Source organism: Rhinolophus hipposideros (genome assembly GCF_964194185.1).
Source record: "Rhinolophus hipposideros genome assembly, chromosome: 16".
Lineage (NCBI taxonomy): Eukaryota > Metazoa > Chordata > Mammalia > Chiroptera > Rhinolophidae > Rhinolophus > Rhinolophus hipposideros.
The window spans coordinates 58,403,723-58,425,929 of record NC_138062.1 but is presented as its reverse complement, the minus strand read 5'-3'; the positions used below and the strand labels follow the sequence as shown (position 1 = coordinate 58,425,929).

Genomic DNA, 22,207 nt, shown 5'->3' with positions numbered 1-22,207 from the left:
CTCTCCTCCAGTCCCACCAGCATCCTTGTTGTTCTTCCCATTTGCCAGGCACAGTCCTACCCCAGGGCCTTTGCATGTGCTGTTTCTTTGGCCAGAGACGTCCTTCGCCTAAACTTCCCCATGGCTGTACTTAAAACAATCACCTTCTAAAAGGGGCCCTTTCCAGCCCTCGGTTGCCCTTTACCGTGGTTACATTTAGTTTCTCAGTAGCACTTGTCCGTGTATCTGTTTACTGGTTTGTTTATACATTTATGGTCTAGCTTGTTCACTGCCTTATCCCTAGTGCCTAAAACAGTGGGTGGCACATAGGAGGTGCTCAGTGAGTAAGAGTTGATTGAGCACCTACTTGTGCTAGGCTTTTCCTGGACACTGGAGTCCCAGTAGAGAACAAAGAGACTATTCTAGCCCCTAAGGCTCTCCCATCCTGGGTGGAGCAGAGAAGGGAGAACTGAAGGAAGACAACATATAATAGAAGTAAATAAATCACACTTTAAATAATGAGAGGTTCAGTGAAAGCAAAGATGTGATAAAGAAATGTGGGGAGGGGGCTCCTCTCTGCTGGGATCAGACTCAGCCTCTCAGCCATTTGGGCTGATTCACAAATATTGAACATTTGTGAATAAGTGGACACAGTGACAGAGTCAGGGGTAAAGAGGAGAGGAGTTCCAGACAGAGAGAACAGCAAGTACAAAGGCCCTGACGGTGGGAACAACTTTGGTTCAATAGATAGCTGTTGAATACATGAAAGATAGAAGATTCTAGAAGGAATCGATTGCACGGGTTCAGCCATGGAGGGCTTGGAGGGTGGGTAGGTGGTTGCCAGCTCCGATGAGAGAAGGGAGCTCCTGGCAGAGGGAACAGCTTCAGCGAAGGCCTGGGGTGGTCCTTCTGGGTTTCTTCTGTCTTGGGAGTGGACAGAGCCCGGCCAGGGGCCCTGGGCTTTCCTGGATCCCGATGTCCAGGACTCTGATGAGAAACAGTCCACGAAAGTAGGGGAAAGTTGATGGCAGAGCAGAGGCACCCCAGACTTTGGCCTTTGCCCCCTGCCGGCTGGAAAGCACAAAATATCAAGATAACGGGTCTTCTCTCCCCTCCCCCAGCCTGCCCTGGTGTCACTGGCCCTAAATCCTGTCCATCTTGCCTGTCTCCCAATCAGCAGCCGGCGGTGGGCTGGGAGCTCCCCAGGACTATTTCAGCATCTTTTAGGGGTGGTGACAGAGCCACAGAGACGAGCAAGCCTTGGGGTGAGCCTCCAGCTCGAAGCAGAGACACAGAAAGTGGCTGGAGGCACAGCTGGCAGGGCTCATGAATGGGGATTCAGCAGCTGGAAAGGTGAGCCCTGCCGGGGTCCATGGGGAGAGGGAGAGTCTATGCCAGGAAACCCTCTCCAAGCTCCCAGAGTTAGAAGGAACCCCCACCCCCACTGTACAAAAGGGAAGACTGAGGCCCAAAGAGAATGCAGTGACCAAGAGCATGCCTCGATTCCAGGGCTGCTCGCATCCTTCTTCCAGATCCCCCGACCCCCATCCTGCCTTGCTTCCCAGGAAGGGGAATGTGGGCAGGCTGAGAATGAAAGAGCGGGCTGGTTCCATCAGCCTCACCGGAATACCAGGCTGATCATCCCCACGCATGCACCTGTCCAGCATTTTTTAAAGAAATGGGCTCTCATGTCCCAGGCATCCTTGGGTCAGCCCCTCAGTACATATTTGGAGGTAGAGCCTGGATCTGGTGGCCGGGCGGGCATTGAACTGGATCTGGACAGACCTTGGGTGCTGTGCAGACGGGAGATGGGGAGGAGAGGGCCTGTGTGACCCTCACACCTGTCCCTTCCTCGCCCTAGATGGCTTCCTCCACCTGTTCCATCGGCCCCATTGGCAGCCTGGAGCTCCTGGATCTCCTGTTCGACCAGCAAGAAGGAATCCTGAGACACGTAGATCTGGGCGAGGACTGGGGCCATGTAGGGGACCAGGTAAGGCCACCCTGCAGACAGAACTCCACTCAGCTCAGTAGTATTTGTGGCTCATGGTGTGTGACTTTCGCAAAGCACGTTGTTATATTGAACCCCTCAGCTACCTCAAGGGCCACGCAGCATCGGCTCCTTAGAGATGATGAAACTGAAGCACAATGAGGGTTGGTAATTTGTCCAGGGTCACACAGCAGTTTGGAATTGGGTCCAAACGCAAACTGAGGGCTCGTGCCTTGACACAGCTGGACGGTATTCCTATGCCACATGATGGCATTCAAGCCCCACAAACCTTTCATCTTGCAGAAAGGACAAGTAAGGCCCAGAGAGTGTCAGCGGCTTGCCCAGAGTCACACAGCAATCCAGAGCAAAGCACAGACCTCCTCATGCCCACCCCGCTCTTCATCTCACCAGGCCCTGCCATGCCCAGACTCTGAGGATTTCCTCAACTGTATCTTGGGTTCCGGAGACTCAGTGCCCAGCTCTCCGCTCTGGTCTCCTGCAGCCAGTGACAGCGGTATCTCCGAAGATCTGCCCTCCGACCCCCAGGACACCCCTCCACACAGTGGTCCGGCTACCACTCCAGCCAGCTGCCATACTGCAGAGTCTGGCAAGGGACCCGGCCCCTGCTACTGTCCTGTCCCCCCTGGCCCCGCTAGGCCTCCTGGCCCAGTGCCCCACGTGCTCGAGGCCTCCGTGGCCATAGACCTGGGTGAGTACTGTGTCTTCTCTCACTGCCCTCACCTTGTTACGCACATGCCCATCCTTTGAGATAGATGCCACCGTGGGCCTATTTTCCAGATGGTGAAACTGAGTCCCCATGAGGTTAAAGCCACAGAGCTGGGATGTACCCCTGACAGGCTGGCTGGGCACCAAATGTCACACAGGCAACCTCGCCTTTGTCCCTCCCATGCCTGGGTCATAGTAGATGCTCCATGATAGTGTGTGACGTCATGGATCCCAGCCTCGGGTGCTCCTCTTGGACCTGGGGAGAAGGCCTTACGCAGAAGACACCTCCAGCATGGTGTCCTTTGTCCCTTTAGCCTTGCAGTGGGGTGGGAGCTCTTATGAGTCCCATCGGAGAATTGAAGCAACTGAGGCTCAGAGAAGTTAAGTCACTTACCCAAAGTCACACAGATCTGCCCAGGCAGGATTAGAACCCAGGGCTATCTGATTCCGAAGTTTGTGCTCTGAAGAGCAGCTTACCTACAGTGGGCCAAGTACAAGGTGGGAGGGAACCGGAGGTGAATCAGACTTGCTCCCTGCCCCGAGGGGAGATAAGGGCCAGCTGGCTGCAAATCTAGTCTATAATCCTGGGCGATAAGAGCCGCTCCCTCCTGGGCTGGCAGTGGTCCCTCGACATTGTCCTGATGAATTTGGGTTTCTATATTATGGCAGAGGGTTTACTGAAGCACTAGCTGGGCCTGTCCCCTTCAACCCAGGCCTTGGGGCCCCAAGCTGTACCCAAAGTCTTTAGCATGTTGGGGTCAATCCTGAAAGCCTTGCTGGAAGAGGCAGGTAGAAACTGGGAGGTCAGGGCCCCCGCCTGACACCCTCCCTGTCTCTGCCTCCATCTGCCCTGGTCAGAAATGTGGAGCCCGGGCCTCTATCCTGAGGAGCAGGCTGAGCTGACAGACTCGCCCCCACGCTGCAACCTCACGGTGAAAGACCTTCTCCTCTCTGGCAGTGGTGGGGATCTGGTGAGCAGCCCCCACTCCACCTCCAGAGCATCAGAACTGGGAGGGCCGCTGGGGTTCATGGAGCCCCAATACCCTCGTTTCAGAGACTGGAAAATTGAGTCACAGACAAAGGCTAGGATTTGTCCAGGGTCACACCCAGAGCGAGTCTGTGGGTTCCAGTCCTGAGTTCTCTATGCCCTGAGCTGGGGCACCTTCTACTGTAGTGATGGTTTAAAAAACAAAAAAAATGCTAAAACTTACTAAGCACCTACTATGGTCCAGACACTCTTCTAAATGCTTTAAATGTATCATCTTTTAATTCACAACAATCCTGAAGATTGGGGCTCTTATTGTCTTAATTTTACATAAGAAGAAATGGGCACAGAGAGAGAGGTTCAGTAATTTGCCCTAAACCACCCAGCGGCTTCAGGTTCCCTCCCTAGGCTGGCCTGTTGGGCCTATCTCACCCACTGCATTCTGATTGAGAGCTGTCTATCTTGCCAAAGGCTTTGAGTACTCGTCAATCAGACCTGACAACCCAGTTAATGCCCCCATCCCTCAGATGAGAAAGTCAAGGCCCAGGGAAGTTAAGCCACACACCCAAAGTCACACGGCAAGCAAGTGGTCCAGTCAGAATTTGATCCCCAGTTTGTCTGATGCCAAAAGTCATCCTGACAACCTCTAGGCAAGGCCAGAATGCCCCTCCCAACTTGAGAGCTAAGCACCAGCTGTGTGCTCAGCCTCCAGGGACCTCATGGTCAAGATGGGGAAACTGACTGCTGGTGGAAGTGTACTGATAAGGGAGAGAGGCTGGAGGATCATTGCAGGTGCTGAAGGGTTTCTTAGAGGAGGTAGAACTCTAGCAGGCCTTGACTGATGGGAAAGGAGAATGACTGCCTTGAAAATGCTAACTGGCTTTTGTAAATGCATCATGTTTGGTATCATTGTTCTACATGTCATCAACCTTGGAATGTGGGAGACCTTATCCCCACTTTATGGATGGACACACTGAGGCTTGGACCCTGGAGAGAAAATGGTTGGGCTGATAATGAGCTGGAATTCTAGGTAGTGGAGTTTGATCCAAAGAATGACAAACCGTCCCAATCTCCACTTTTATTCCTGAGTCTATTCCATGGTGTAGCATTTCTAAGACTGATATTCTGATGACAAGATTCTTTCATTTTTAATGTTTATCTTTTGCAGTTTAAAATTAATTAAACATTTTTTTGAATAAGGAAATGGATCCACACAAGCCAAGTCCCACTTGGTACTGAATAGATTGGGGAAACCACCCTCTCATCCCAGTTGCCCTAACACCCTGGTCCCCACATGGGTTCCAATATATATATATTTAATTTTATTGGGTAACAGTGTGTTTTTTCCAGGACCCATCAGCTCCAAGTCAAGTCGTTGTCCTTCAGTCTAGTTGTGGAAGGCACAGCCCACCATCGTATTACGGGAATCGAACCAGCAACCCTGTGGTTGAGAGCTCGCACTGTAACCAGCTGAGCCATCCGGCCGCCCCTCCAGAAGCTCAGCGGCAGCTCGTTGTCTTCAGTCTAGTTGTGGAGGGTGAAGCTCACTGGCCCATGTGGGAATCGAACCGGCAACCCTGTTGTTCAGAGCTCACGCTCTAACCAACTGAGCCATGCAGCTGTTCCGGGGTTCCGATATTTCCATCCAAAGAAATGCCTTCTTTTTATTTTTAAGTTTAACACAAAAGGTAGCACAGCACATGCAACAATGTTTGGTCCCGTTATATATTTTTTTTAACTTGACAGTTTCTCACGGTGATTGCTCCATATCGTGATATGGAAAACACCTTTTTCACCGCTATGTAGCCCTCCATTGTACAAACAGGGCATGCCTTGTTTAACCTGTGTCCTCTTTGCCGCGTATTTTCATTGCTTGCAATCCTTTGCCATTTCAGTGCTGCAATGAATGTGCAGAGCCCAGAATGGTGCCTGGCGTGTAGTAGGTGCTCAGTAAACACCTGTCAAACTACTATCTGTGAGATGAGTGCAAAACCTGTATGTCCCTCCTTTTGCACAGGTCTGAGGGTATCTCTAGGCTCTATTCCTGGAAGTGGAATTGCTGTGTCAAAGGGCTGCGTGCTGGACTCTTGAGCCCTAGTGCCTGTGGGGACTCTACAGCAAATGGATTGATCGTTTCTCAGATTTGATGATGCCTCTTTCATTGCCCACAAGCTGCCACTCTCGCTGCCTCCAATGCAATTCTCCTTCTTTTTCCATAGCAACAGCATCCCCTGGCAACCCCCCACCTGCTGCGACCTGGGACTGGGCACTGCCAGGAGCTGGTGCTGACCGAGGACGAGAAGAAGCTGCTGGCCAAAGAAGGCATCACCCTGCCCACCCAGCTGCCCCTCACCAAGGTGAGTCGGTGGGACCTTTGGCTGAAAGTCTCTCCCCCTTCCTGCAAATACCTGCCCTTGAGTCTCACTTTTAGACCTCTTGCATTAGAACGTTAGGACGTGTCGGTCACAAGAGCCAAAAAAAAAACCTTCCAAAAGCCAACTCGGCAGGGCTCTCTAGCTCCCCGCATTCCCACCCACCCCCCGTCCCCGCTTCAGCCTGTTCACCTAATGTCAACACCTGACTTTGCCATTCCAGTTGGAAGTCATTTCTCAGTGTTGTTATCAACTAGCCCCATGAAAAGCGCTGTTCCCAGAGACGCCAGCAGGTGGCGCAATTGCATCACCACAAAGTTTGGTAGCCCATTCCTAACGGGCCATGGGAGCCGGGAAGGTCACCGGGACCCAGGACACTCCTAGAATCTGCAGGAGTGTGGGGGCAAGCAAGTTGGTCTTCAAGTCATCAGGAGTCTACCCCAGGTTCCTGGGTCTGGGATGGTTCCCATGGGAAGAGAATGGAGTGAAGCTGTGGAGTCCAGATAACAGATTGGACCCTCCAGCCTGACTCAGCCTCCTCCCTATGTCACTTGGCAGTATGAGGAAAGAGTGCTGAAAAAAATCCGCCGGAAAATCCGGAACAAACAGTCAGCCCAAGAAAGCCGGAAAAAGAAGAAGGAATATATTGATGGCTTGGAAACTCGGTAAGGCTGTGTCCTGGGAATGCACACACTCAGGGAGGAAACAGGGTGTGTGTGTGTGTGTGTGTGTGTGTGTGTGTGTGTGTGTGTGTGAAAGAGAGAGAGAGAGAGAGAGAGAGAGAGAGAGAGAGAGAGAGAGAGAGAGAGAGAGAGAGAGAGAGAGAGAGAGAGAGGGATGCAATGGGGCTAAGGTCACAGTTTTTAGGGCCTGACAAAATTAGAGTTGTCTTCTCTCTCTGGGAGAATCCATTTTTCATATGAACTGCAGGGATTCCCAAGGATGCCTAGGGATTGCACAGGGCAAGGGTTTTAGGGTCTGTTTAGCCCCTAGAATATGTGGTGCCAAGAAAGGAGAAGGTATTACCCATCTTGCTCTGGCTCTCTGCCTGAGGATGGGAGGGGTACTTACTTCCCTTGTCTGAGATCACTAGTCCCCAGAGCTGTTGTGACTTTACCAAAAGTGACATTCATGGAATAGTACAGGTCTATTTGTGTTTCTCCCTGAGTCAGTTTTGGATGTTATATTTTTCTGGGAAATTGCCCATTTCAAATGTATTGACATGAAATAGTTTATAGTTCTCTCCTATTATTTTTTAAAGCTCTGAGCCATCTACATTATGCCCTTTTAATAATTCATGTTGTTTATTTGTGCCTTCTCTTTCTCTTTTATCTTCTTGATCAATCTTGCCAAAGGTTATTTTATTATTCTCTTCAAAGAATGGATTTCTGGCTTTTCCTCCCACCCAATTGTACCGATTGTATTTTTTTCTAGTTCTTTCATTTCTACCCTCAGCTTTGTTATGTCCTTCCTAGATTTTTTTTTTTTTGGTGTGGGGGAGTTTATTCTGTTGTTCTTTCGCTAGTTTTTAAATGAGCATGTTCAGCTCCTTGAGCTGAATTAAGGCTATAAATTTCCCTCTCAGCACCACCTTAGCTGCATCTTACGCTTTTGACTTTCCCTATTGTCATTGCCACGTGGTCCTCAGGTCTTCCCTAATTTAATTCTTCTTTATCTTATGAGTTATTTAGAAGGAGGGCCTTTCAGTGAGGGAATTTCTTCTCTTCCTTGGTTGCAATATGAGGACCAACCCATCCTCCTGCCATGGTTTGAGTATTTCAAACCTAGATCTGACTCGTCTATGTCAATACCACATTCCCAGATGGATGCAAATGGGATAGGTGGGGTTCCCAGCCTGGACCCCAGGACTCTATAAGAGATGTTCCCCTACTGTCTTGTTCCTCAAATGCAATCTGCTAAGCCCCTAGTCAACTTGACTTCATGCCATTCTCCCAACCACTATAATGAGGTAAATGTAACCCCATTTTACACATGAGGGGACTGAGGTCAGAGAGATGAGTGGCTCAAAATCACCGGGAGGGTGAGGATTGCAACCCAGGTCTCCTTGGACTTTCAGCCACCCTGACATTCTATCTTCTGGAAGTATCACTGCCTGAGTTTGGGGGCTCAGACTGGAATGAAGTCCCTGGGACCTCAGAGCCAAGAAGACTTGGGTTCAAATCCTGGCCCTGTCACAGACTTGCTAGGGTGACTGAGTGACTTCTCCTCTTTGGCCTTGGGTTCTCTGCCTGTAAGTGGGGCCTCACAGGAAGATGTGATTGGGACAGGCATAATCTAGATGTCACTGTGACTTTGTCCCTGCAGGATGTCAGCCTACACTGCCCAGAACCAGGAGCTTCAGAGGAAAGTCTTGCATCTTGAGAAGCAGAACCTGTAAGTCTTGGTCCAGCCAGGTCAGAGGACATGGGGAGCTGGCCCCCAGAATCCCTTGCAGGAGACGTGGACAAATGGGGGGCAGCTTCTGTGATGGCAGGGCAGAGCAGGGGGTAAGGGTTCCACCTAAAAAGGGGACAGGCTGCACAGAGGAGGGGATTTGGATTTCAGGCCTTGAGGATGTATAAGCGCTCACTAGGGGGACGCTGTTCCTGGTGGAGGAAATGGCATACGAATGGTCAGAGGCTAGGAGCATGTTGGGGAACTGCACGTAATTCCATCTAAGGGATGCATTCATTTAGTCAATTTTTATTTAGCATCTACTCTGCATCAGGCATAGTTCTGGGTACTGGGATCACAACAGTCAACAAAATAGACACAGTCCCTCCACTTAAAGGACTTACGGTCTAGGGGGAGACATACTCAGGACAAACAAAAAAATCACTCACATAGTGATAGCCACTGGGAAGAAAAATGAAGCAGGGTGAAGGGTTGTTTTAGACAGGAAGGTCAGATAAGGTGACATTTGAGATGAGACCTAATGGATGAACAAGAAACAGCTACAAAAAGACCTGGGGGAATAGTGTCCTTAGAGGGAACAGCCTGTGCAAAGGTCCTGGGGCAGGAATGTGCCTGATGTGTTGGAGGAACAGTGAGGAGGTCCATGTGGCTGGAGCAGAGTGAGCGAGGGGGAGACAGGGAGGAGATGACAGCAGGGAGCGGACGGGGGCAGGTCCTTTGTGGGCCACAGGAGGACTTGGGCTTTTACTCTGAGGGAGGTGGGAGCCCTGAGAGTATTGGGAGAAGGCAGTTCACATGTGAAAAGTGCCCCCTGGATGCGGTGTGAAGCATGAACCCTAAGGAGTGCAGGAGAGGTCAATGGGGAGACTAGAGAGGAAACTGGGGCTGGTGTCCAGGTGAGCAATCATGGAAGCCTGGATGGAGGAGGTGAGGTGGCAGAGAAGTGAGTGGGATGTCAGTGGAGATTTATGGATACAAAGGGGGAGGGTCTGGGATTTGTAAGAGCAGTGGGACCCTGAGGGATGGACAGAATTCAGATATCAGAGAGGCTGGGGACCCCGGAAATGGATGGGGAGCCAGACTAAGGCCCTGTAGGGCTCAGCTAAGGCTGCCCGTTTCCACTAAGGTCCCTCTTGGAGCAGCTGAAGAAACTCCAGGCCATTGTGGTGCAGTCCACCAGCAAGTCAGCCCAGGCCGGCACCTGTATAGCGGTGAGTCCTACCCCCGGCTCTGGGGGTCCCCAGGATAAAGGGGGTCCCCAGCCTTGGCAGAAAAGCCTGCGGGAGGTGGGAGAAGGTGAGTGTGAATAGCATGGCTGGCCTGATCCAGTCTTCTGGGCCTGTTTCCCCACCTATGACATGGGTGTGCTCACAGGGGTGGGGGAAGGATGGGGTGACCCCGCCCCCATCTCTGGCAGGTCCTGCTGCTCTCTTTTGCCCTCATCGTCCTCCCCTCCATCAGCCCTTTTGCCCCCAACAAAGCCGAGAGCCCCGGAGACTTCACACCTGTGCGAGGTAGGTGAGCCAGGGTCACTCGGACTTCAAAACCCCTCTGGGCTGCGCCATGGGCACAATCCCCTTGGCTCCCCAAGTCCCAACACTGGGCCTCTGGGGGAGGGGGAAGGGACCCCTGCAACTGCTCCCTGAGGTTGGGAGGGGAGGAAAGAAGGGACACCAGACCCTGCACCCCATCCCTCATGTACCCCCAACCCTCGTTTAGTTTTCTCCAGAACTTTGCACAACGACGCTGCTTCCCGTGTGGCCCCCGATGCTACGCCAGGTTCCGAGACCCCAGGACGCCAGCCCGCGGCTGGCGCACCCCAGGAAGGGTATCCAGGAAGCCCCAAGATGGACTGGGAATCCCAGGCCATGCTGGCTCTAGACAACTCGACAGAGGAGCTGGAGAACTCTACCCTAGTTCCGGGCAACTTGACGGAGGACGTGAGCCGGACTACCCTGTTGGACTGGGCCTCGCCTGAGCCCGCACGCAGCCCAGGGCGCATGGGGCTGGAGGCTGTGGGGGAGGAGCTGTGAGCAGCACCCGGCTGGGCCCTCGGGCCCACCTGCTCAGGTGTGCTGCGGTGGGTGCCTCGTGGTCAGCGACAGGTGCAGGATCAGAGGCGAGGCGAGGCCTCTGCAGAGATGCCAGGATGGAGATGCAGAAACTCACACCTACACACACCCAGGGACCCAGACACACGTGCAGAAACTGACGCTCAGACACAGGGCAACCATAGGGCCACAAAGCCTGGGAAATACACACACTGACCGCCACATGGAAGGAAACAGGCAGACACATACAGAGTGAGCCACAGACCGAGAAAGACAGACACACACAACATGCCTCAAGTGCCCTGCCTGCGGTCTCCTCCCTGTGCCCTCATACACAAGGAGGGGGAAGCGGCCAAGACTGCAGGGATCTTGGCCTCTGAGCAGGGGTTGAGCTCCGAACTTCCAGGGGACCATGGCTCACAGCCACCACCACCCCTTTTCTAAGACTGCAGTGATCCTTAATAAAATATTTTAACAGAACACGGCTGGCACGGAGGCGGAGTGGCGTGGCCGCTAAATTTGAGCCTGGGGCTTCCCAACCCCCAGAAGGAGGGTTGGGTGAGTGAAGTGGGGAGACCATGGACACCCAGGCTGGAAAACTGGCCAGCAAGGCACCAGGCGCGTCTTCAGCACCTTGGAGAGCGGTGCGTGGGGTGCAGTGCGCAGGGCGCCCTGGAGCGCGTGGTCCTGGCGGCTCTGGGATCTCTGGATGCCCGTTATGGGCCTCCGCAGAGGGACTGGGCAGCGGCTTCCTGGAGGGCTGGGCTGCCCACCCTGCTCCTTTTACCTATGAGGAGACTGAGGAGTCGGAGGTGAAGCGACCCGCCCGAGGTCCCAGCTGGGGAGGGATCTTACCTTTACGCGTCCCACCACCCAGCGCAAATTTTTTAAAACCATGCGAACAAGTATATAATTACAAACTGAGGGCTTAAAGAATTTCAACTACTGGTATGGCCCTCCTTCACCCCCAAGCCTGGACTGCATGGACGCCCAGACTTACCTCCCAGGGAACACGTACTCCTGCCCGCGGGCGCAATGCTGTAGACTAGACGTTAAACAGAGACTCAGATGTGAGAAATTCTGCTTTTATTGCATTGAAGACTTTTCCGGAAGCCTGGAGGGAGCCCGGTGGACCACCTTCTCCCTCCAGCCCCAAAGGCAGTGCAAGCCTCTTGTCTGTCCCTCCATGAAGTTTGGCTCCTAAATGGTGGCTCTGCCTCCCCTCCCTCCTGGAGGGACTGTGAAGGCAGTTGGGGGAGGCAGGGGTTGGGGGTACGAGGGTCTAGGGGCAAAGGAAGTTAATTCTTCTTTAGGCCAGAAATTTAGGGAGGGTCTGGCCACCCCTCACCCGCCCAACCTCCTGAGTGGGGGGCTGGAGCCAGGGGGGGAAGCAGGTGCCTGCAGTGTCAGCTCTAAGCTCAAAGTCCAAGGTGGAAATACTCCTCCCCAGGCCACCAGCAGAGGCCCCTAGAGCCAGAGGGAGCCCCAACGGAGGGCGAGTGTGCCCCAGGACCTGCAGCACAGCTCTCAGCGCCCTGGGTCTCCCTCCCAGGACAGAGACAAGTACTGGTAACAAAGTAAGACCAGTAAGAAACAAAACGAATCCACAGTTTCTACAGAAAGCCCCACCCTCCCCGGTTCCCCTGGTCAGCTGGGAATCACCTCCACCTTTACCCTTTTGGGGATCCTGCAGGGGACAGGACTGTCTAGCAGTTCCCTTTTGGGGCTGGCAGGCCCGGAGCCGTTGTGCTGGGTGGGTGGCTCAGCTGTGGGCTCCTGCTTGGGGCTGGCGGGCTCTGCGCCTTTGAGCTGGGCGGGAGGCTCTTCCTTGGGCTCCAGCTTGGGAACAGGCGGACGGGGCAGGGGTGGCAGCGCCTTCTCCAGTACGCGGGGGCCGTCCCAGGGGGGGATCTCCAGGCCCAGGTGCTTCATGAGCCGGGTCATGACTTCATCTACATAGCCGTGGATGCGCAGGTTAGCATGGCGGTCCTGCGGGGGCGGGCACGGGTCAGGCAGAGGCAGAAGGCTTCCAGGGGTCTGGGGTGGGGTGGGGTGTCGGGTGGGTTCCGCACATACGTGCTTGGTGGGCTGAAGGTTGACGATGACCAGCTGGCCCCCGCGGCGCTTGGTGGCAAGGGGCAGGTTACCACTGGGCCGGATTTGCAGGGATGTGCCCAGCGTGATGGACAGGTCCGCGTTCCTGGGACCAGGAGTTGGGTTGGGCTGAGCACCTCAGCAAGGGTCTCTGCAGCCCTCCTCCTGCCCCCAACCCTCCCATCTGAAACCCTGGGAAGCCAAGCTGCCCTGAATCCTGTCCCTGCCACTTCCCTTCTGCCAGAGCCGCCTCTCCAGCTGCTGGGAGTTGATGTGGGCAGTTAGACTCCCGGCTCAGCCACTTCCTGGCTGGGCAGCAGTGGACAGAGGAGTCACCTTGCTAAAGCCTCAATTTCCTTGTCTGTAAAATGGGCCCAGTGCAGCATCCATTGTGAGCCATGGTGAGAACCCCAGGGCCAGGGGTCTGAGAGTGCTCAGTACATGGCCGCCACCATTACTACAGAGAAAGCAAGGCCCAGAGAGGGTGCAGGCCACTTCCTCCAGGAAGCCTTTCCTGACTCGACCTCTGAGCTGGAGTCCCCTGCCCTGTGCTGGAACTGCCTGTGCTTCTGTCCCTTTCCCCGCACACCCCACCCTGGGATCATCTGGGGTTTAGACCTGCTGGCTTCGTCGGCAAGGGTGAGGTCCCGGTCGGGCAGGGCATCCTCCCAATCCAGGATGGTGTCTCTCAGCTCCCCCCTGCATGGACGAGGACCGGATCAGCACTGAAACCTGCTGCCTCCCCCGGGGTCCAGGGCACGGGGGGCTCACTCACCTGCAGGCCCGTAGCCCCCTTGCCTTGGCCACAGTGCAGAGCCGACCTGTGGCCTTGAGGCCCATGCTGCCCACGACGGTGTCCCGGATATACTGCCTGTGTCGAGCAGGAAGAGGGGAAGGGCTCAGCCCACCACCTGCCCCCCTATGGCCCCACCTGAGTGGGGAAGCTGTCCCCACTGGGAAGTTCGGGCCACATAACTAGAATCTAAGCAGAAGAAAACATCTGACAAACCCAGAATGGGGTGAAGGGGGTGGTGCTTTCATGAAAGAGCTGGTCTGGCTGCTTCACAATGTCAACGGCATAGAAAACAGAGAAAGGCTGAGAACTGTTCCAGATATAGAACACTAAGGAGACGCGACAGTGACACGCAAAGCATGACCCTGGCTTGGATCCTGACCAGGGGAAAAATAGCAACAATGGGAGCCCTGGGGACTGAACCATCATGTTGTTTTGTTTTTACGTTTCCTGACTTCAATAACCGCATGTGGCTCTGGAAGAGAACACTGACGCTCCAAGATGGAGGGGGGTAAAGACTTAAGGGCTTCAGAGCAAAGGATGAAGAAGTGTGCCACTTGCTCTTGAACAGCACAGCAAATACTGGCAACACACAGAGAGAAGGGAAAACAAATTGTGGCAAAATGGCAACATTAGGTGAATCTAGCTCAGGGGTCAGCAAACTATGGCCCTGAGGATCAAATCCACCCCTCCGCTTATGTTTTTGTAAATGAAGTTGTATTGGCGCACGGCCATGCCCATCCCTTTCCCCGTTGTCTATGATGGCAGAGCTGATCGATGGTCATGGCAGACAGTCTGGCCCACAAAGCTGAAAGTATCTACCATCTGGCCCTTTACAGGAAAATCTGTTGACTGCTGGCCTAGGTTAAGTATGAGTTCATCACACGGTTCTTGCAAGTTTTCCACAGGTTTGAATTTTTTGGAGAAAAAAATTCTTTTATAACAAGTGAGGGTGGGGGCCCACGTGTGCTTTGATCTCAGATTCCACCTGCAGGGGAGGAGCCCTGACACTCCCCACCTTATTCACACCTGAGGCTGCTTGCTCCCCAGCAGGGGGAGACACACCTGGAGCAGGGGTCACACCGTCACACCCTGTTAAGGGTTGAATTGCATGACCCAGAAAGATATGTTGGAATCCTAACACATGCCCCCCTGCTCCCAAGAACTTTAGAACTTGACCTTATTTGGAAAGAGGGTCGTTGCAGATATAATGAGTTAAGATGAGGTCACATTGGAATAGGGTGGCCCTGGTCCAACATAATTGGTGTCCTGATAAGAAAAGGAGATGCAGACAGAGGAGATGGCCATGTGACAAGAGACGCAGGGGTTGAAGTGATGCGTCTACAGCCGTGGGATACCAAGGAGCACTGGAAACCACCAGAAGCTGGAATTGGCAGAAGGGAGCACCCCTCCAGTTTTTGGAGGGAGTGCGGCCCTGCCAACACCTTGCCAACACCTTGCTTTTGGTCTTCTAGCTTCCGGAACTATGAGGCCATACATTCTGTTGTTTTAAGCCACTTGGTTTGTGGTGATTTGTTGCGGCTGCCACAGGAAACGAATGTACCTTCCCAGGAGGAAGTTGTGCCCCTGGTCCCCCTGGAAGGGTCTCATCCTAATCCTGTCCCCCACCCTGGGTCTCTGGGAACACCAGATTCAACGCACAAGGCCCTTTTGCAAAGCCCGACCTGGGATGTGACAGAAAACAGGCTGGGGGCCTGGGTCGTCACACCTTGTTCACTCCCACCCCCACATGGCACTCACGTCTTACACTTGACACATTCTTCTACAAACATGTTCCCGTGAAGCTCCGCCAACTTGTCCCTGTGGGAGGAGAAGAGGCTTGGTGGTGCAGTGGACTCCCTGGATCCTGAGACTTCAGACAGGACGCAAGCCTCCTCCTCCAGGAAGCCTTCCCTAACACCTCATCCACAGGATCCATGGACACTCTCTTTCTGGTTCCTCCAGGTGTGCAACCCTGAGCAGATGACTCAACCTCTCTGAGCCTGAGGGATCATTACACCTCCAGATCTGACCGCACTTTCACACATGGGCAGCCTATTCCATTCACAAAATCCACCTATAAGCACAGTAGACCCTCCTGATGTTGCCAGGTCTACCAGAGAGGAATGCTAATCACCAGTTTGCAAAGGAAGAAACTGAGGCCAAGGGTGGCTCTGGAGCATGGGCTATGGAGGCAGAGGAATGTGAGATCAACTCCTGGCACTGTCGCTTCCCTGCTGTGTGACATTGGGCAGGTCATTTAACCTCTGTGCCTCAGTCCCCATCTGTGAAATGGGATACCAGTGTCCAACTCTTGGGATGTTTGGGAGAACAATGATCAAGTCTGGAAGGCTCTTCCCACGGCTCCGTCACCTCTTTCATGTCCCTGCTCAAATGTCACCCTCACCTCCCTGTTAAAAGCTTCAACTCCCCACACCCCCCTCGCCTGCCCACCTCTCCCCTTTCCTTCCAATGATCGCCATCTGACAAAATGTAATTTGCTTATTTATCTTGTTTTCTGCCCGTTTCCTACCCAGTAGAGTGTATGCCAGAAGGGCAGGGCTCCCTATCTGACTAGTGCGCTGTGGCCCGCATATAGAACAGTGTGTGGTCCATTTTGCTCCTGTCTGCCTTCAGGGGGTACTGGGGATGGCCTGGACATAGGTGGGGGAGCTGGCACGAAAACCAGCAGTCAGGAAATCAGAGGCACTGAAATCCTCAAATACACGCCTGCCTCCCACCCCCAGTGGCTCCCCTCCATCTCTGGGTGGCTTTAGCCCACTCCTAGTCCGCCTGCACACCCCGACGTGACCTGGTCCAGTCTGTAGGGAAACAGACTTCCCTGAGTTTCTCCATGTTCCCACATGGGCCAGTGAGCTGCACCCTCCACAACTAGACTGAAAGCAATGACTTGACATGGAGCTGATGGGTCCTGGAAAAACACACCGTTCCCCAATATTCCCCAGTAAAATAAAATAAAATATAAAAAGGGATACTAAAATGCGACTGCAAATTCTAGACCCTGCCCAGCCTCCTCCTGCTCCCAATTTCTTCTTCCCACCTCAAGAGAGATTTTGCAGCCACCCTGGGGCCGGAAAAAGAGGACCCCAATTCTTGAGAGGTGCCCAGGAGGCAGTGATAATGACAGATCTGGACTGAGAAGTCCTATTAAATGCCAAACACTTTTCCCAGCCACCTCACTGCATCGTCACATTACCCTCTTAAGCTGCAATCGACTCCCATCTTATAAATGAGAAAAACAAAACCCAGAGAAAGGGGCGGCCCGCCCATGGCTGGGCAGGGCTGGCAGCTGGGTGTTACCTGGGGAAACCGGAGCGCACGTGCAGCCCATCCACATTCTGGCTGACCAGGAAGTGCAGAAGGCCCACACGCTCCAGCTGGACCAGTGCCATGTGGGTCTGTGTGGGCCGTGCACTCTCAAAAGTGGTGTCAAACTTGGGGGCCAGGCCCTGCTCCTCCATCGTCCAGACGCCATGGGGACCCCTGAAGGCGGCAGGTAGGGAGAGATGCAGGGAGAAAGAGAGAGGTTAGGGATTAGGGAGAGAGGGGGACAGAAAAAGGGACAGAGAAACAGAAACACAGGGAGAGAGAAACACCAGGGGAAGAGAGAGCGAGAATGAAAAAGATTGAGAGAGGCAGGGAGGGAAGGAAAGAGAGAGAACATGGTACACAAAGGCAAAAATTAATTATTCAGTTCAACTAGCACTGCTGCTGCACTGAGCCTGGCTCTGTGCCAGGTGTTGCTGGGCCCTAGTGGACCCAGGCCCTCCCTCCAGGAGTCCTTGTCTTGCCAGGGGAGACAGGTGGACACAGACCCTTCCGCCCTGTGGGCTGGGATGGCCCAGTGGAGGCAGTGAGGGCTCTGTGTAGGGTCTGTGGGAAAGCTTCCTGGGAAGCTGAGCTGTCTCTTGAACAGTGAGAGGGAAGGGCACGGAAGTTCAGGCATGAGGGGTAAGCAAAAGTCTGGGGGGCTAACAATAGCCTGTCAGTTGGGGAAATGCAAGTGGTCCAGGGGCTGCAGCAGGAGCAAGAGGGGCTGAGGTTGGAGAGACGATCCAGGGCTGGGTCAGGTAAGGCTTGGAACTCTCCGGTGTGGCAATGGGGATCCCTGGCAGGTTATGGAGGAGGGGTGGGGAGAGTCAAGCCTTAGAATTCTAACATTCCTCTAAGGAATCTGCTCTCTTTCTGTGGGAGCCTGGGCTGGGGGCCCAAGAGGCCTTGGAAAGAGAGTATAAATGCAATAGGTCTGTCCTTTGCAGTAGGGTTGCAAACAGCACCTGCAGGGGCCACGCAGGGGCCACCAGTTTGAAACCCCTGCTTTTCAGCTGTAAGACTCTTGTCACACAGGTTGCCTGAAGCAGAGAGGGGTTTAGACATTAACTGGTTTCATACCCTCATTTATGGGTGAGGAAACAGGTTCAGAGGATTAAGCCACCAGGTCTGGTAGAAAAATATTTTCAAGTGAGTATGGGGCTAATTGTCCCTGATATTGATTCTCCCCATCTTCTAGGGTAATAGTACCCCAATATTTAGACATTCACAGTGTGCCTAGATGAAAACTACATTTTCCAGCATCCCTTGTAGCTAGGTATGATCAGGTGACCAAGTTTTGGCCAATGGGGTGTGTGGGATGTTGGCTGAGACTTAAAGGAACAAGTCTAAAAGGGAGGGGTCTTTCCTATCCCCAACACCCAGGGGAGGAAAGATTATTCAAGATTCACTGAGGGGAAGGCAGCAGGATGTGTTCTGATGCCTGGGCAACTGCGGCTCACAGGGAAGCCCTGGGAGGTTAACAGGTCCTGCTTCAACGTCCCCTCCACACCCACAGACCTGAAGTCGGGGATGCCCGCGGCCGTGCTGATGCCGGCACCTGTGTGGACCACCAAGCTGGAGGACTGCCAGACCAGCTTTGCCAGCTCCCACACCTTCCGCTCCAGCTCCTCGGGGGGGTCAAAGATCTGTTGTGTGAGAGAGCAGAGGGGAGCAGTTACAACGTGTCCCTTAGTGGCAAGGCCACTGGCCACAGAAGAGCTGCCCCCACCTTGCCCAAGGGAGGAGAGTGGATCTGAAAAGGTTTATTGTCATGTCCCTCCTCTGCCCACAGCCCTCCAGGGCTCCTACCTTTCTCAGGGTAAAAGCCCAAATCCGCCCCGCAGCCTGCTGCCTAAAACACTTTCCTCAGACTCCCTCCCCTCACCTCCTTTAGGTCTTGGCTCAAAAGTCACCTCATTTGTACACCCAGGTTCAGAGCAGCATTATTTACAATGGCTAAAACATGGACGAAACCCAAATCCATCAATGGATGGGTAAACACAATGTGGTCCATCCATACGTTGGGATATTATTCAGCTTTAAGAAGGAAGGAAATTCTGACACCTGCTACAATGTGGATGAACCTGGAGAACACTGTGCTGAGTGAAATAAGCCAGACACAAAAGGACAAATATTGTGTGATTCCACTTATATGAGGTCCCCAGAGGAGTCAGATCCATAAAGGCGGAAAGTACAATGGTGGGTGCCAGGGGCTATGGAAGAGAGAATTAAAGTTTAAATGGGACAGAGTTTTAGTGTGGGAAGATGAGCAAGTTCTGGATGGTGGGGATGGTTGCACACCCTTATTAATATACTTGATACCACTGAATGTACACTTAAAAATGGCTAGGAAGTTAAATTTTATGAAAGACGTATTTTACCACAATACAAAACATTGAAAACAGCCATCTCAGGGATGTGTCCCTCGCCACCTGGTTTCAGTGCAGCCCCCAAGTCTCCTCATCACTGCCAGCTTTCCTTTTGTCCTTAGCTCCCATCTCACTTATATTTATTTGCTGCTGTCTGTCTGCCCACTGGAATGCGGGGTTTTTGCCTATCTTGTTTCCTGCTGTGGTCCCAGGATCTAGGAAGTGCCTGGTGGTACAGCACGTGCCCAGTAAACGTTTGTGGGATAATGCGAATACCGGCAAGAGAGGAGTGCGCTTTCCGGAGGTTGCACACCATCTGAGAACGCCTCAACTTCCTGGCTCCGGATGAACGGACCAGCTTTTATGGGATGGGGGCAACCTTCCCGCAGCTTACAGAGCGGGAGAGGGGGCGCAGAAGGGAAGTGACAAGCCCAAGGTCTCAGTGTACGGAGGGGACTTCCTCTCGGAGTAGCGGGAGGGGTCTTTCTGACACATATTTACATCCAGCCAGGTTCCTTCCCAGCTCAAGACATGTTTCCATCACCCTCAGGATAAAGTGTCAATTTCCCAGGATGGCATTTGGGGCCGGTCCTGACCGGGACTCTGGAAACCTCTCTGGCCTAATCTGTTCCCCCAAGTGTGTTTATTCCCACCTATCTCCCTGCCTTTGCCCCGCAGGGCCCCCTCCGCCTAGAACTACATCCCCTCCTCCCCTATCGGAACTTCAGGACTTCCTCACGACGGTCCTTCCCTCTGGGCAAGCCTCGTGGACCCGGAGCTGGGCGTCTTCGCGCCCCCAGGTATGCTGGGGGCGTCACTTCCCGCCCCCCCACTCACCGGGAAGTCCCTCCCATTGTCTAGCCTCAGTGCCTCCTGATATTCCCACAATGCCCCGCTGCCTCCCGGCCCCGCCCGGTCCACCACCCTACAGGGGGCGGCTTTCCGGTCCTCCCGCCGCGCTCACCTCGGGGAGGCCGCACTTGCCCTTGTCCGCGTACGGCGACAACCCCGCTGCGTAATTCACCGACATTCTCACCGCTCCAACGGGAACAATAAAGTTTCCCTTGTTGAGGCCACTTCCGCCGGAAACGGCTGCACGGGGAGGAACTAGGAGTCGCCGGTTCTCTCCCACCAAGGCGCATGCGCCTCACGTTGACGCCGCAGGCGCCATCTTAATTGCTGGTGAAAGCAGCCGGCTTGCTTCTGAAAGTTCGCGTGAGACGGGGAAGGGGCCGTGACCCGGCGCAGAAGCTGGGGCCGCCGTGTACGTGAGAGTTCCTCAGGCGCCTCCAAGACGAGGAACACAATCCATTTTCCCTTTTTACAAATTAGTAAAGTGATGCTCCACTTCCACGGCTCCATGAGGACAGAATCCGAGAGAAGGGACCTCGGACTGGCGCTCAGTCCTAGGTTCTTTCCGTTGCACCTTTCAGAAATTTATAAAGTTACAAGAGAAGTTATAAAGTTCAAGATGCCTGTGGCACGGAGCCACTTGGGGCCTCATTAGGGAAGGCCTTGGCCACCACTCTAAGTTATTTGAATCTTATTCAGGTGGATGGTAATGTCCACTCAGTAGGACGGGCCCAGACCACCAAGAGACTAGAGAAACTGCTCAAGGTCATTGGGGCTGGTGGCCTTCAGGACTCATTTAGGAAACACGTGTTGGATACCTACTGTGTGCGGAGGAGGCACTGGAAAACAGGTGGCACCTTGTGGCTACTTAGGGACACAACCCGATGACTGGGCTGTCGTGACTTAGTGTGACTGGGGCGCAGTGAGGGCGCGGGGCAATGCGGGAGCTCAGAGGAGGCCCCCGACTCAGCCTGGGGCAGTTCGGAAAGGCTTTCTGGAGGAGAGGGTGTAGCAAAGATCTGAAGAGTGAGTAGGAGTGAGATGGGGAGAACGAGCAAGTTGGGGTGACAAAGGGTACAGAAAGAGTGTTCCTGGCAGAGGGAACAGCAAATGCAAAGGCTGAGAGAGGAGAAAGACGGTGGCTCATTCCAGAAACTGAAATCAGTCCAGTGACGATAGGGAAGAACATCAGTGTCTTCCCGCCAGAGCCGGTTGGCCAACAGGCAGCCCCGCTGCCAACCTGTCTCCTCCCTCGGCTCATCCCCGGCCCCCTGGGGCAGGTGCCCGCTCAGAGGTGATCGAGTGTCAGAGCTGAGTGCACAGAGCTGCTGGTACGAGCTGGTGGCCCAGCTGGGAGCAGGTAACCAGAGCCAGCGGTGAACACGGTGGCCTGGTGCTGGAGTCACTGGAGCTGCAGGAGGTAGGAGAGGAAGGAAGGGAGGGAGGCCTGGGCTGGGGGCTCCCCTTAGGGTCTTGGGCTCCTTGTCCCTGAGCCCTGGTAAGTGGGAGAAAGGAGACGCCCGTGTGTGTCCCAGCCACGCTGAGGAGCCTCTTAGGCGCCCCGACACACACACACAGTGGTTCATGCACGCACCTCCCACTTCCCAGCCTTGGCCTTGTCTAGGGTATGGACCCTCTTTTCCTGCTGCTGCGCAGTATCCTGCCTGGCCTTCAGGCCCTGCTTGTATAGCATCACCTCCTCCAGGAAGCAGCTCCCTAGATGAGGGCACTTCCCCCTCCCCCAAGCTCACAGATTCCCTCCTGCCCAGGCAACCTGTGGACTCCTCTCTTGGGTGTCTTATTACACTCTGCTCTGGGTGTGATTGAGCCCTTTAGACAGGGGCAAAGACAGGTGGGAAGGGTGGTGAGCAAAGCGGTACATTGAGTGAATGGAGTGAATTAAAGGGTGAATGAATGGATGGGCAGTAGATGGATGAGTGGGTAGACAGAGTGAATGGATGGATGGGAAGGTGGATGGATGGTAAGTCGATCAGTCAGTGGAGGGTGGATGAGGATGGATGAGTGAATAGATGAGTGGGTGGGTGTTAGATATGTGGGTGAGCACATAGGTGAATGTGTGGGTGGATGGATTGATGGGCAGGTAGGGTGGATGGATGGATGGATAGGTGGATGGTGGGTGGTGAATGAAGCATAGTTGAAGGGTGCATGAAGGACCATGAGAAAAATGAGTTGGGCAGGTGAGTTGTGGGTGGGTATACAAGTGCTTGGATAGGAAGGTGGATGTACAAAT

At 53.8% G+C, this 22,207-nt stretch overlaps 2 protein-coding genes across 5 annotated transcripts; one reads left to right on the top strand and one right to left on the bottom strand.

Moving 5' to 3' along the window:
- Nucleotides 1-1,216: 1,216 nt before the first annotated feature.
- CREB3L3 (cAMP responsive element binding protein 3 like 3) lies at nucleotides 1,217-10,993 on the top strand. Of its 3 annotated transcripts, none has more exons than XM_081076830.1 (10): nucleotides 1,217-1,332; nucleotides 1,841-1,969; nucleotides 2,378-2,675; nucleotides 3,551-3,663; nucleotides 5,897-6,034; nucleotides 6,608-6,714; nucleotides 8,375-8,443; nucleotides 9,591-9,675; nucleotides 9,882-9,978; nucleotides 10,184-10,993. In XM_081076830.1, exons 1-10 carry the CDS (start codon nucleotides 1,306-1,308, stop codon nucleotides 10,495-10,497), a joined length of 1,377 nt encoding a protein of 458 aa, XP_080932956.1. In that variant the 5' UTR covers nucleotides 1,217-1,305; the 3' UTR covers nucleotides 10,498-10,993. The 3 variants fall into 3 exon arrangements, with proteins under 3 accessions (XP_080932956.1, XP_080932957.1, XP_080932955.1); XM_081076829.1 differs by having other exon boundaries at nucleotides 1,220-1,332; nucleotides 2,270-2,675; XM_081076831.1 differs by lacking the exons at nucleotides 2,378-2,675; nucleotides 3,551-3,663 and having other exon boundaries at nucleotides 1,218-1,332.
- Nucleotides 10,994-11,581: 588 nt separating this feature from the next.
- SIRT6 (sirtuin 6) lies at nucleotides 11,582-20,169 on the bottom strand. 2 transcript variants are annotated; one of them, XM_081076796.1, is made up of 9 exons: nucleotides 20,069-20,146; nucleotides 18,800-18,948; nucleotides 18,254-18,381; nucleotides 16,724-16,906; nucleotides 15,164-15,223; nucleotides 13,385-13,480; nucleotides 13,228-13,308; nucleotides 12,592-12,715; nucleotides 11,585-12,504 (listed from the first exon to the last, which is right to left on the bottom strand). In XM_081076796.1, the coding sequence occupies exons 4-9, from the start codon at nucleotides 16,882-16,884 to the stop codon at nucleotides 12,163-12,165; spliced, it is 864 nt and encodes a 287-aa protein (XP_080932922.1). In that variant the 5' UTR covers nucleotides 16,885-16,906; nucleotides 18,254-18,381; nucleotides 18,800-18,948; nucleotides 20,069-20,146; the 3' UTR covers nucleotides 11,585-12,162. The 2 variants fall into 2 exon arrangements, with proteins under 2 accessions (XP_080932921.1, XP_080932922.1); XM_081076795.1 differs by lacking the exon at nucleotides 18,800-18,948 and having other exon boundaries at nucleotides 11,582-12,504; nucleotides 20,069-20,169.
- Between the last annotated feature and the right edge of the window lie 2,038 nt (nucleotides 20,170-22,207).

What these genes read in the sequence shown, in the direction of transcription:
- SIRT6 (XM_081076795.1), bottom strand. Translation starts at nt 20,134, where the DNA reads ATGTCGGTGAATTACGCAGCGGGGTTGTCGCCGTACGCGGACAAGGGC. An exon ending in GAATGTGTCAAGTGTAAGAC is followed by an intron (nt 13,481 to 15,163) that starts GTGAGTGCCATG and finishes TGCTCGACACAG; the next exon opens with GCAGTATATCCGGGACACCG. An exon ending in AGGGGGCTACGGGCCTGCAG is followed by an intron (nt 13,309 to 13,384) that starts GTGAGTGAGCCC and finishes TCGTCCATGCAG; the next exon opens with GGGGGAGCTGAGAGACACCA.
- CREB3L3 (XM_081076829.1), top strand. Translation starts at nt 1,306, where the DNA reads ATGAATGGGGATTCAGCAGCTGGAAAG. An exon ending in CCCAGCTGCCCCTCACCAAG is followed by an intron (nt 6,035 to 6,607) that starts GTGAGTCGGTGG and finishes GTCACTTGGCAG; the next exon opens with TATGAGGAAAGAGTGCTGAA. An exon ending in ATTGATGGCTTGGAAACTCG is followed by an intron (nt 6,715 to 8,374) that starts GTAAGGCTGTGT and finishes TTGTCCCTGCAG; the next exon opens with GATGTCAGCCTACACTGCCC.